The sequence below is a fragment of the Pseudophryne corroboree genome, chromosome 2, assembly GCF_028390025.1.
Source record: "Pseudophryne corroboree isolate aPseCor3 chromosome 2, aPseCor3.hap2, whole genome shotgun sequence".
NCBI lineage: Eukaryota > Metazoa > Chordata > Amphibia > Anura > Myobatrachidae > Pseudophryne > Pseudophryne corroboree.
The window spans coordinates 787,014,577-787,028,230 of NC_086445.1; the positions used below are offsets into that span (position 1 = coordinate 787,014,577).

Below are 13,654 nucleotides of genomic sequence, written 5' to 3' on the forward strand. Positions count from 1 at the left end.
GGGGGGCTCCCTGGACAATGGGTAGATGCCTCTGGTGGTCCCAACCGATCATTAGACAGTGCAGGGCCTCAATCCGGGGCCATCTGGCGCGCTCCCGGAGCATATCTGTCCAGCCATTGGGCCGCCTCTCTAGGGGAATTGAAGAATTTGGTTTCCCCGTCCGCTATCACCCGGAGTCGGGAGGGGAATAGCATAGAGTAGGAGAGGTTCAGGTCTCTGAGGCGCCTCTTGATAGGCATAAACTGGGCTCGATCCTTCTGGACTTCCGCGGCAAAATCAGGAAAAGCAGACACGGTAACCCCGTTTCTGGTAAGGGGGCCTTTTGTGCGTCCCAACCGGAGGACCGAGTCACGGTCCTTATAATGCAGAAATTTGGCAATGAAGGTGCGCAGAGGGGCGCCAGGAGGTAGAGGACGAGATGGTATCCGGTGTGCACGCTCCACCGTAAACTGTGCCGTGAAGGATTCAGCGCCGTATAGTTCCTTAAGCCATGACTCCAGGAAGACCTCAGGCTGGGAGCCCTCCTCCTTCTCCGGCAGGCCCACAAATCGCACATTATTTCTACGCAGCCGACCCTCCATGTCTAGTAATTTGGATTGAAGGGATGTTACTTGCTGGGTTACCGTGGAAATAGATTGTTTCATAGGACCGCACATATCCTCCAGATTCGAGAGACGGGTTTCTGCCTCTCCCACTCTCTCTCGTATGCGCTGGACGTCCTGCCGAAGCAGTGAGAGATCACACTGCACTTTCTCCATCTTATCTGAAAGACGCTCTTCCGATCCAGCTATTGCCTCCAGCACTTGTTGAAGAGATGGAGCTGCGGGTGTGTTAGGGGATTCAGCAGCTGTTGCAGATGGGGAGTAGGAGTGGGACGGAGAGGCCCCCTGCGAAGCGGCCTGCGAGGCCCGTTGGTTTAGTGGGTTAGGTTGTCTGGCAAATTTCTCCAGCTTCGCCGCAGCCGTGCGCTGGCCATCCCGAACCATGACGGACAATAGGTAGTAACAGACACTCCGGTATAATCTCAGGTCAAAAGCGTAGAAGGAGACTTCAGCAATGAGTGAATTTTAGGGTTGTAATAAGCAGAAACACATCCGCAGCTGGTCTCCAAAGTAGTAGGCAAATGTAAAAGAAAGTACTGGCAGCGTCCCAGAATATAGGTGAGAGCAGGAGCGATGCAGTTATTTAGTATGTAAAATAAGACAGCAACTGAAGTCAAAGTGTAATTTGATCCCAGGAGGTAGAAGTCACTCACCAGTTACATATCAGTCAGACTTTAAGTGAGAGTGTTCCCTCTATGACTGGAAGCAGCAGTCCAGAGCAGTGGGGCCGGGAATCTCCAAAATTGAGGCCGGGGATCCGGAGGAGGTATAGGCCGCAAATCCGGAAGTATGTCTCCTCGGCCGTACAGACCCCGGGGAGAGCGGGGAAATCGCCTGCCGGTGCCCTGCAGCGTAGGGAAGAAAAGCAGGGTATTCAGGCACACCAAAGGGGCCAGGATATTACAGGAGGATGTTTAATCCAGGGAGCTCCCGGGATCTGCTTCCTACTCCTGTGCTGCCGTGGCCACGCCCCCATATTGCTTGTCATTTTACATGGTGGTAGTAGGTTATAATAGAGGGAAAATATATAGATATGCGCTATACATTTCATAAACATACAGGTTCTCTTGGCTTCAGTGAAAGAAATTAACAGCTTTCTTGAGTTGATTTTATTTCATTTGATAAGAAAGTATTAATGCAGTGGTTCCCAAACTGTGTGCTGCAGCACCCTGGGGTGCCTCGGGACACTTGCAGATGTGCCCCGGGTTGGTGGTCCAGGACCAATTAAAATTATTTATGGTGACTGTAAAAAGGCAAAACCAGTGTTGGTGGCTGCCAATTATAAAATATGTGGACAAGCAGAAGAAAATCCTGTCCCTCACCACATAACTGAACCCAATGATAACATATAAACACAATTTACTTCATTTAATATTTCTTTCTAAATTCTCAGTAAGAAACTTTGGCCTAGGGGTGCCGTGAAAAAAAATCTGATAGTGTAGGGAGCCGTGATTCAGAAAAGTTTGGGAACCACTGCTCTAATGTATACTTTTCATGTATTGTGCATTATGTTTAATTGAACTAATGGGCCCTACACACTGGTCGATACCAGTGAAAGATATAAACGATCTCGTTCATTATTGAACAAGATACCGTTAATATCTTTCAGTGTGTAGGCACCAGCGATGAACGATGTGCGGCCCCGTGCTCGTTCATCGCTGGTGCCGGCTTGTATAAACATACAGGCCAATATGGACAATCTCATCCACATTAGCATGCAGTGCTATGGAGCCGCGGTGACAGGAGGAGTGAAGAAACGTCACTCCTCCCGTCACCACCCCCCCACCCCCACCCCCCCTGCTGCCAGGTGCCTGTCTGCCATATTGGCCATCGGGCAGCTCGGCGGCGGGTCGCTAGGTGTGTAGGGCCCTTTACACTTGTGCACATGTTAAAACTGACCTGCACTTTTTACAGATGTGGATGGTGTCAGTGTGTGTGCTTTGACAAGAGTGTCTGTGACCAGGTGAAAAATCTGTCTGATAAAACTCGTTGTGAATGATAAATCTTGTGTATGAAAAATGGTGCTCCAGCCAATCAGCTCCCAGTTGTCATTTTTCAAACACATGACAGTTAGGAGTTAAACACATAACATTTGGAAGATGAGCACCATTTATCATACACAACTTTTGTCATTCACAGTGAGATTTATCACTCATTGATGAATGAGCCCATAAATATGCAGCTGCGCTGCTTGAAGATAAAATGATTAATTCAAAATGTTACTTCATAGCTCTCTCATTTTGTTATACCTATAGTGGTTCAGCGTATTATTTTACTTAGGTTTCCAGCTCTTACCTGCATTGGTATAGAGCACAGGTTCTCAAACTCGGTCCTCAGGACCCTACACAGTGCATGTTTTGCAGGTCTCCTCACAGAATCACAGGTGAAATAATTAGCTCCACCTGTAGACCTTTTAAAATGTGTCAGTGAGCAATTAATACACATGTGCACCTTCTGGGTTACCTGCAAAACATGCACTGTGTGGGGTACTGAGGACCGAGTTTGAGAAACTATGCCATAGAGGGAAGCAGTTAACTTACAGACAGACGGGATCCCAGCGGTCGATATACAGACCCCGGGATCCCAAAGTAGGAGGCAATGCCAGTGTCAAGATACTGACGCCACACGGGATGCCAGCGTCACTTTGCCGACAGCTGGGGCTGGGGGGGGGGGATTAGGTTTAGGCAGAAGAAGGGGTGTTAGGGTTAAGCTGCAAGGCCGCGAATGTTAGGGATCATGGAGGGAGGGTTAGGCACATAGAAGGGGAGGTTAGGGTTAGCCATCAAGCGGGGAGGGTTAGGTTTAGGCACCAGGAAAGGGAGTGATAGGGTTAGGCACAAAGCGGGGAGGGTTAGGTTTAGGCACCCACAAGGGAGGGTTAGGTTTAGGGTAGGGGGGAGAGGAGGGTTGGGGGGCTTACTGGGGTGCTGTCAGGATTCTGATGGACGGGATGCCACTGTCGGTATTCTAACCGCTGGCATCCCATTCATCGGCAAATCATACTGCTCCTGGCATAGATATTGTAGTTGATACCCATTTTTCTCAACCTTTAACCAATCAGCTCCTAACTGTCATTTTCAAACACAGCGTGTAAAATGACAGAAGCTGATTGTATCGTACATTATCTCTCTACACTTTATATCTCTTCAAGGTTTAATAGATCTCTCCTATAGTACCCAAAGGTGCTCTCTGGTGGCTAGTCATTTTCTGATTTAACCCTTTCTAAATTGTAGCCCAATCACTTCAGTATAATACAGGAAAGAGAACTCCTATTAAAAAGTCCCAGCTGTGTTATCAAGTTTAAAAGCCAGGCAGACTGTGTGTTAGCACTTCTACAGTTTCGGCTGCAGTTAAGGGTCTGTTAGAGAAGGGGAGATGTTGTGCCCCTGTTATTAAGAAACAGCCAAATAATTGGTTAAAAAGAGCACAGTATATGGTCACAACATACTATTTCTACAAGAATACAGCTATATGTGGTATGGGGATGCAGTTAATTTGCCGACTGTCGGGATCCTGGCGGTCGGGATACCGACACCGGAATCCCAACAGCTGGCAATGCCGATAGCCAGAATCCCAGCGCTCAGGGTCTGTTCCCACTCGTGGGTGTCCACGACACCCATAGAGTGGGAATAGAGCCACCGAGCCCGCATGGGGACTCTTTGACCTCGCCTCGCTGCCGGCATACTGGCGGCCCGGATGCCGTTGTCGGTATACTGATGGCCGACATCCTGGCCATCGGGAAATCATACTGACCCCGTGGTATGGGCAGATCAAATGAAAAGCCTGTTAGTAGTTGTCTTCATTATAAGTTGGCTTTATAACATTATAATAAAAAAAGAGATTTCCGTGTATTTGTCCTTTTCCCGCCCCCCCCTCCCCCCTCCTCCCGATGATCTTTTGCCATCACAATGCGTGATACATATGGAACACTGAGACGCCTCTCTCAGCCATAACTGAGGGGTTTACACTCGCTATCAGCTTTAATCAGTGAAACGTCTTATTAGACAAACCAGCATAGCTCTGTTTTATTAAGTAAAATCCAAATTGAGTAATACATGGAATCTTTGACATACAGCAGTCATGTATAGAGCCTTTGTCTGGTTTATTTCCAAAACCTTCAGTAATATTAAGAGTATAATAGAATTCAGGATTCTTGAACCCACCTCTCACACACACAAAGTCAATTGTCACAACCACATGTCTGTTTGTGTCACCTGCTCCATAGGATGTGTAAAGAAAAATACTTTTTTATTAGAGCATGATATTATTTGTATTAAAAACAACAGAGAAGCTGGATTTCTTCTTAAAGAAATGTTGACCTTTTGACCTGTCGACCTAGTACATGTCAACCTAATGACCATGTCGACCTAATGCATGTTGACCAATAGTGGTCGACCTAATGACTGTCGACCCTACGACCCATATCCGTACATAATATATATATGTACACATATATGTGTGTGTGTGTATATATATATATATATATATATATATATGTATATTATGTTAAAGTTAGCATTGTACCATAAATACTTTAGCACATTCATTTTACAAAATGTCAGCACTGATTGTACTGTTGTGTAATGTCCCACTCCCTTGGCATTTATCTTTTTGTAATTGCAAAATACATTGTTTTCTTCCAACATTTTCTGCAAATGCTGCCTGCCATGTAAAAGTGTTGATTTGAAGACTGCACAGCTTCTAATGTGTTCAGTCATTTGAGCACCACATCTGCTCGGTTTTCTGGAAACCAAATGGAAATTAAAAAATAACACATCATGTCTTTTTCTCCTTGTTTCACGCTGTTTTATTGATGCACAGAGACAGATTTTGTGTGAGTTACTGGGGCCACGTGCACAGTAAAATAAGATGTAGTAAACTGTTTTCTAATGATCTTTATGTTTTTTTTCCTGGCTCTTTCCGACAGGAGGCTTCTGGGTATTATAACGAAAAAGGATGTTTTAAGGCACATGGCTCAGATGGCTAATCAAGACCCGGAATCAATCATGTTCAACTAGACTGTAGAATGTGTATGTAGGACACACCGTGCACAATCCCCTGTTAAAATCGGAGCATTTCTCCATTTTTTTTTACAAGTCTGAAGAGCAAGAGCTGAAACCTTACTGAGGCTCACATGGAAGAAATGTTTGTTTCACTTGCCGAATTGTCATTGGGTCACAAGGAAATGTATATAGACTGACAGTACCATTGGATCCTTGCATAAAAGAGTGCTGAGAAGTCTTCATTAGAACTCACTGATAGCTGCACGTCACCCAGAGAGTTCATACTAACTTTTAGTGAATACTTGCATGTATGTGAGTGGGTGTGACATGCTCACTTACTAATGTTCTGACCATCTCACTCTCACAAAAGTATTTTTTTTATTATGGAAAACATTAGAACAAACATAACTCTTTATGTTAGTTTTGCATTTGAAGGTTTTGCAGACTACAAGACATTAATTAACGGATAATTTGCCATGTAAATTTTCTCCAAATCCTTCCCATGTCCCAAATAGTAATACTATACAAGCTTTTTTCCTGTAACCCACATATTGTGGATGGCTTAAGTGGCTCAGTTCTCACCCCAAGTGGTCTTTTGTTGAGGTAGCACCATCTGAAGAAGTTGGGAAACAGCATCGTATCAGGGCGGCAGTGCTCCCTGTTTCAGCCTCGCCGCTATACCTGTGATGTCATAATGCCACGCCCAGGGAGTGAGACACCATATGTGGGAAGTGCAGTTCTGCCCAAAGTGTCCTAAGGATGCCCCAGACAGCTCCACAGGCTGCAAGGTGCCAACCTGGAGCATTCATTGGACACTCCAGACTGGCAGCAGGGTGCCGTTCCCAACACTGTACAAGCCACATGCAGGTGCCGTGGGACAGCTAAAAAACATTCTAGAATATTTGACAGTTTAAATTATTAATACAACATAAGGTGTACAATGGAAATGGATTTCCCATTCAACATGCAGTCAGATACAAATCTGATCAGTCTAGAGCTGATTAGGTTGATGAAAGATATTGTCTGATTTGTGCTGCTTGCATAAGATTTTAAAATAAGTTTCCATATGTTTTAACATTGCATTTGTAGCTGGAAACTACTGTAATCAAACAAATTTCGTTTTAGAAATATATATTTATTAATGAGGTTAATGAAAAGTTCAATAATAGATAATAATATTATTAATAAATTATTAACAAAGAAGAAATGGAAATAAAATTACTGAGCCATACAGCATAGTTTGCCTCCTTTAAACAACAACAATAATAATAATGTATATTTATCGTTCTTCTGGAAACTACTTGCAGATAATGCATCATATGTTGTATGATGTGTATAAATGTGTATAGGTTGGAGAATAAATATAAGAGATGATTAATCTTAATACATAATGTAAAGTATCTTCACCTTTTCGTTAAATGTCGTGACTTTAATTATCATTTGTTTTATTGACTATAGTTCTTACTGTTATTTGCCTAAACTACAGTAATGAATATTAAGCTGCTGTATCTGATTGAGTGCTTATATTACTTTTCGGCGGCCGTGTGCTGGAAAATACTATGCTTAGTCAATACAGAAGTAGATTGATAATGGGGAAACAGATGATGTCATCATTGTGTGGAGTGATAGATCGAGAGAAGGAAAAGCACACAATATGTGAGACCCACATTAAATTGAAAGAAATGTTAAATCAATTATTTCTGTATTATACAATGACTTTAAAGTTGGAGGACACATACATTCAGAGGCAGATTTAGACCTCATGGGGCCCAAATCAAGACACCAATTCCCCCACCCCAACCATCTGCCGCTGACGACACCCCCCTTCCCCCCCCCCCAACTATCCGCCACCCCCGCAACAAATCCCCTCCATCCCTTCCCTACCTGCAGTACTTGGGTTTTTATTTACAAGGAGCACAGTGGCACCAGCTACACTCAGCAGCCCCCCAGGAGCAGAGCACCACCCTCTTTTAACCTAAAGCTGCACATAGCAAATACCCTGCAGAGGTGAGATGGGACACTAGTCAGTGAATGCACGGGAATCAGGTGCATCATTATACACTGCAGCAGCAGCACACAGTGTCAGGGTGGCAAACACACAGGGGTGCAGGTGCTCAGTGCCCCGACACCCCTCCTCTCTGCTAGCCCCTGTACATGACTGTGGCACACACAGGGTTACCGGATACTGTGCCCTGTATTCATACCTTCTTCTGTGCACCCAAAAGTGATCACTAACTCCACTTCTGGCTCTCATACTTGCGACAGCTCCATCTCCTGCTCACTGATCAGTCATCCAGAGCAAAGCGATGATGGTGCCCCTCCGCATTCCTAATTCCTGTGTGGTCCAACACACACTGGCATGGTGTTACGGTTGAAGCTAGATCCAAGTGGGCTGAGGGACCTTTTCCGTCAGGGGGAGGATTCACAACACAAGGGGGAGGAGCTCGGCCAGCGGGATAGTTCCTCTACTATCCACGCCACCAACTATTACCTTTAGTAATCAGCCCGAAGCGTGGCGAGCGAAGCGAGCCAGTGAGGGTACTTTTCGGGTACCCTGTTCAGCCGTAGCGCCTTCCCCTGGTGACGTGTCTCCTCCCCTAGGTACGTCAGAAGGTCTCTTCTCCCACTTCGATATAGAATCAACCATGGTGTTACGGCGGCTTCCCGATGGTGCGCGACTTCTGGGTTCTCTGAAAACGCAAGAGCCTCCTTCTTCAGTGCATTTAATTAAACAGCTCTGTCAGCAGCCTTGGTCCCCAGGGACCCGCCAGGCCCTAAGCAACCACTTAGTTGCATAGTGGTAAATCCACTACTGCATACATTTTATACCCCTACAGTCCTGAGAATTAAGTTTAGTGGTCAATTTTTGGATAGCTGAATTACTTGGGAATTAAATGGAAAGAAAAAGTGTATTTTTTCCCTTTGTTTTAAGTGATACTATTGTGGGGGGAATTCAATTAGCCGTGGTACTTTACAGCAACTAATTGACCACGACAGAGGTTATTCTATTCTCCCTTAAGCCAGCAGACATCAGGGATCTTTTTACACCTACCTGAAGCAGTCAACAAATATTCCTCAATAATCAGCCCAAGTAGCCCCGGCAGTGAAAACACATGTGTTTTCGTCAGAAAATGTAAAAAAATTTGGGAGGAAATAAAGGGATTTAATTTAAAAGCCCAGAGCGAAACATTGAGCAAAAACACTTTAAAAGAAAAAAAAAAAATACTCCCTATAAGTTTTGCGAAGCCCTTATCATTTTCTTCTGAATATGTTCAGAAATGCAACCTTAGATCAGGGCCGGATCTAGACGTTGCGGCGCCCCAGGCAAAAAATAGGGGTGTGGCTTCATGGAGAAGGGGCGTGGTCAGTTATGCCCCCTGTAGCTGTGCCCACAGTAGTATTGCCCCCAGTACTGTGCCCCCAGTAGTATTACCTCCAGTACTGTGCCCCAGTAGTATTGCCCCCAGTAGTATTACCCGCAGTACTGTGCCCCCTGTAGAGTAGAAAATAACACAATAAAAATAAATTAATACTTACAATCCCCGCTCCTGCTTCCCGACTGCTGCTGCCCTCCATCTCCGGCTGCCGGCGCCACTCCTCGGATCTATGGGAGAGACATCATGACGTCTCTCCCATAGCACCGCATAGACACTAGAGGTCAATTATGACCTCTAGCATCTGTGTGCCGCTCCCACAATGCAGTGCTGTGCACGATGACTTCATCGCGCACCGCACAGCACCGGGCATCTAAACAGCACCGGGCGGCACCAGTAGCAGATCTTGCCATGGCAGTGGCGCCCTCCGGACGGCGACGGCGCCCTGCAGAAGACGGCACCCTGGCCAAAAATCCTGCTTGCCGTAGCAAGATCCGCTACTGCCTTAGATGTCAATAATTTGTTTTGGAACACAAACAAGCCCTCTTGCCATCAGATTCACAGGTTAAATCCAAAGTATCCAGCAGGTAAGTGTCCGCATAAAGTAGGTTTCAAGACACATTTTGCCTGTCTATGTGTTTCATCTGTCTCTCCATTTCTCCTTACAGGACTGCTTCAACTCATGGATGTTGGTGGGCTATTTGTAGACTTATATACGTTAATGGTCATTCCAGAATTGATTGATCCATCAATGATGGTGAACTGTCCAGGCCTGTGGCAGCAAAACAACCCCAAACTATGGAACTGTTACCACCAGTGGTGCAAATGAAAAGTTTTGGGCCCCCATAGCAAAATTTCAAAGTGGTTGCTGCCCAAATGCTTCTAGAGATACCGCTCTTCATAGCTGATAATTTTATACCTTATACTAGAAACCCAGTTTGGCACTAATTAATGACACATTGTCATGTCCATAGTTGAGATTGGCATGCTCTGCTTATAGTGCTTCTCAGAGAAAGCTGGCAATGGAGGTGGGGGGGGGGTGGGGAGCACACTAACCATTCAGCTGGTGGCTCCTCCATCTGGTGCAGATGTGAATTTAGGGAACACTGGACCTTTCGCAATAACAGCCCCATGTTTCGTGGTTGAGATTTGAATTTTGATTTCTCCAAACATGACATTTCCTATTTAAGGCAAAAAGTTCTATTTTAGAGTCATTCATCCACATAACATTTTTACAGTAGTCTTCTGGCTCATCCAAGTGGTCTGTAACAATTTTAAAATGAGCAGCAATGTTCTTGTTGGAGAATAGCGGCTTGATCCTTGCTTTTCTTGACACACCATTGTAGTTCACTGTTTGGTTGATGGCGGACTCATCAAAACTGACACTAGCCAGTGAAAAGTGAGACTTTCAGATCCTCTGTTGTTATCCTGGGGTTCTTTGAGATCTCCCGGAATGTTACAAGACTTACTCTCAGTGGTAGATTTACTAATTGTCAGATTGTCAAAGCCACGGATGATGGCCAGATTTGGCCGATGGTTATAAAATGATAAAGAAGCGGATGGATAGAAAATCTACCCCTTGGAATGATTTTTGATGGACAACCATTCCTGGTAAGAGTAACGATGTAATGCATTGTCTCCATTTGTTCACTATCTGTCTGACAGTGTACAAATCCTAAAGGTTCACATATGTTTTCTGACAAATTAAATTTTGGATCTGTTTGGTTAATAATTGAATGAAATAATAAAATCTTTGGTATGTTCTCTATTTTTAGAATTTAAAAGAAGATCTGAACTCACTTAAGGTCATGTTTTTGCAGAAATTCAGTAGATGTTAGTGTCCACAAAGTTTCTAGCACCACTGTAATTCATTGTATTTAAGATAAATAGATTTTTTCCCGACTGTGCTTTTAAAGTAAAACCCTGTTTATGTCCAATAAAAGTTGAATAAAACATTTTTACATTTAACACCATGCTGCAAATGTTTCAGTATTTACATTTGTCCTCTAATTAGACAAGTTTACTATCTGTTAAAGTTTTGCAAATAGAGGTTAGTTATATTGTATAATACATACAGTATATTAACTTATCTGCAATAACTTGCTTTTACTATGTACGTCATTGGCCTGATAGCTTTCATAATAATGTTATCATCATCATCATTATTATTATTATTATTATTATTATTATCTTTTTTATTATAAGACATCACACGTATTCTGTAGCACCAGACAAGGGGATAAAGCGGACAAGTTATAGAGACAACGTGCAATAAAGGCAAAAAAACAAGTTCAATTAGCATGATTATATAGAGAAGACAAAGGATTTTTGTCACCCGGGCAAGGCAGTAATTTGGTGACCCTCTCCATAGCAACAGACTCTTCCCTTTCAGAAATTTCTCAACCATGAGAGATGGCCTTTTCTGACATAAATATTATATCCATCCCTTCAAAATATTAACTAAATTTTCCTAAATAAACCCATCAAATATCTATATTATTTTTATTAAAACTACAAATATCTTCAGAACAAAATGGTTATATGCCCCCTACACATTATGCCACACAGTAATGGCCATTATAAAACAATCTGCTGCAGGAATGCCCCTTATAATAACATATTTTGCCACAGCAATGCCCCTTTTAACACAGTATGCCACAGTAATGCCCCATGGGCAGCATGAACGGTGTAATGGTTAGCATTACCACCACACAGGTCATGGGTTTGATTCCCACCATAGCTCTCACTGTGTAGCGTTTGTATATTCTCCCCATACTTGCATGGGTTTCATCCGGGTACTTGTTTCCTTCCACAATCCAAAAACATACTGGTGGGTTAATTGACTCCCAGCAAAATTAACCCTAGTGTGAATGTGTATGCATGTACTGTATGTGTGATAGGGAAAATAGATTGTAAGCTCCATTGGGTCAGGGACTGGTGTGAATGGACAAATATTCTGTGTAAAGCACTGCGGAATATGTGTGCGCTATATAAATAACTGATAATAAATAACACATTCTGTCCCAGTAATGCCCCTTACACATTATGCCCCCATCCCCTGACTCACCTACCCCTGTGTCCCTCTAGCAGCACGGCTCCTCAGTGGCAGGCAGGTTTCAGTAGTGCACGGAGGTTTGAGCAAGTTGCTGCTGCTCCACTGCCCTCTCCCCCACAGCTGCTCCCAGGATGCTATGTGTGACGCCCGGTCCTGCTTACAAAATTTTACTATCTATAGTAGGGGTGGGCAAAATACGGCCCGCGGGCCGGATGCGGCCCGCAAACCGATCCTTCCCGGCCCACTGCTTCCCACCAGCGTGCAATGACAAGCGGCCTGACCGACTGAGCTGCTTGTCATTGCTCTGCAGTACCTCCAAGCTGCCGGCGCCTGTCTCCCTTGCTGCTGCTGCACGGCGACTGACAAACTCATCCTCCTTCCTCCCGCCTCCAGAGTCCCCAGTGACAAAGGCAGTGATCAGACGAAAAGGGGGCGGAGCTATGTGGGGAGGAGGGGGAGGGGCTACACGGGACCTCAGGGGGCGGAGCTACACGGGACATAAGCCACTGCTACAGATCCATCCTTCCTGCCACTGCCAGCCAGACACAGATCAGTAAGTTAATGGAAAAAGTGAGGGAAAGAAAGTGTATTTCTGTGTGTGTGTGTGTGTGTGTGTGTATGAGAGAGTGTGTGTGTGTTGGTGTCAGTGTATATGTTTGTGTGTGCGGGCAGCGGCGTCAGACTGTTTTTGGGTTAGGGGGGAGATCTTTAACGCTCGCTGTACCAACCCCAAACCCCCCCTGGATTCTTTCACAGTGTCACCCCCCATGTTCTGTCACCGTGACCCCCCCCCCACGTTCTGTCACTGTGTCACCCCCGTGTTCTGCCACTGAGTCAGCCCCTCCGTGTTCTGTCACCGCGTCACCCCCCGTGTAGTGATGAGCACCGGAAATTTTTCGGGTTTTGTGTTTTGGTTTTGGGTTCGGTTCCGCGGCCGTGTTTTGGGTTCGAACGCGTTTTGGCAAAACCTCACCGAATTTTTTTTGTCGGATTCGGGTGTGTTTTGGATTCGGGTGTTTTTTTCAAAAAACCCTAAAAAACAGCTTAAATCATAGAATTTGGGGGTCATTTTGATCCCAAAGTATTATTAACCTCAATAACCATAATTTCCACTCATTTTCAGTCTATTCTGAACACCTCACACATCACAATATTATTTTTAGTCCTAAAATTTGCACCGAGGTCGCTGGATGGCTAAGCTAAGCGACCCAAGTGGCCGACACAAACACCTGGCCCATCTAGGAGTGGCACTGCAGTGTCACGCAGGATGGCCCTTCCAAAAAACACTCCCCAAACAGCACATGACGCAAAGAAAAAAAGAGGCGCAATGAGGTAGCTGTGTGAGTAAGCTAAGCGACCCTAGTGGCCGACACAAACACCTGGCCCATCTAGGAGTGGCACTGCAGTGTCACGCAGGATGGCCCTTCCAAAAAACACTCCCCAAACAGCACATGACGTAAAGAAAAAAAGAGGCGCAATGAGGTAGCTGTGTGAGTAAGCTAAGCGACCCTAGTGGCCGACACAAACACCTGGCCCATCTAGGAGTGGCACTGCAGTGTCACGCAGGATGGCCCTTCCAAAAAACACTCCCCAAACAGCACATGACGCAAAGAAAAAAAG

The 13,654-nt window shown here is 44.9% G+C and overlaps 1 protein-coding gene across 1 annotated transcript in view; it reads left to right on the forward strand.

Moving 5' to 3' along the window:
* Positions 1-10,911, forward strand: part of CLCN4 (chloride voltage-gated channel 4) — a 186,897-nt gene extending 175,986 nt beyond the window's left edge. The window contains exon 14 of the mRNA XM_063955548.1: positions 5,530-10,911. Within this exon, the coding sequence (XP_063811618.1) occupies positions 5,530-5,620 (91 nt within the window). The 3' untranslated portion in view covers positions 5,621-10,911. The remainder of the gene's footprint in view (positions 1-5,529) is intronic.
* Positions 10,912-13,654: the final 2,743 nt, after the last annotated feature.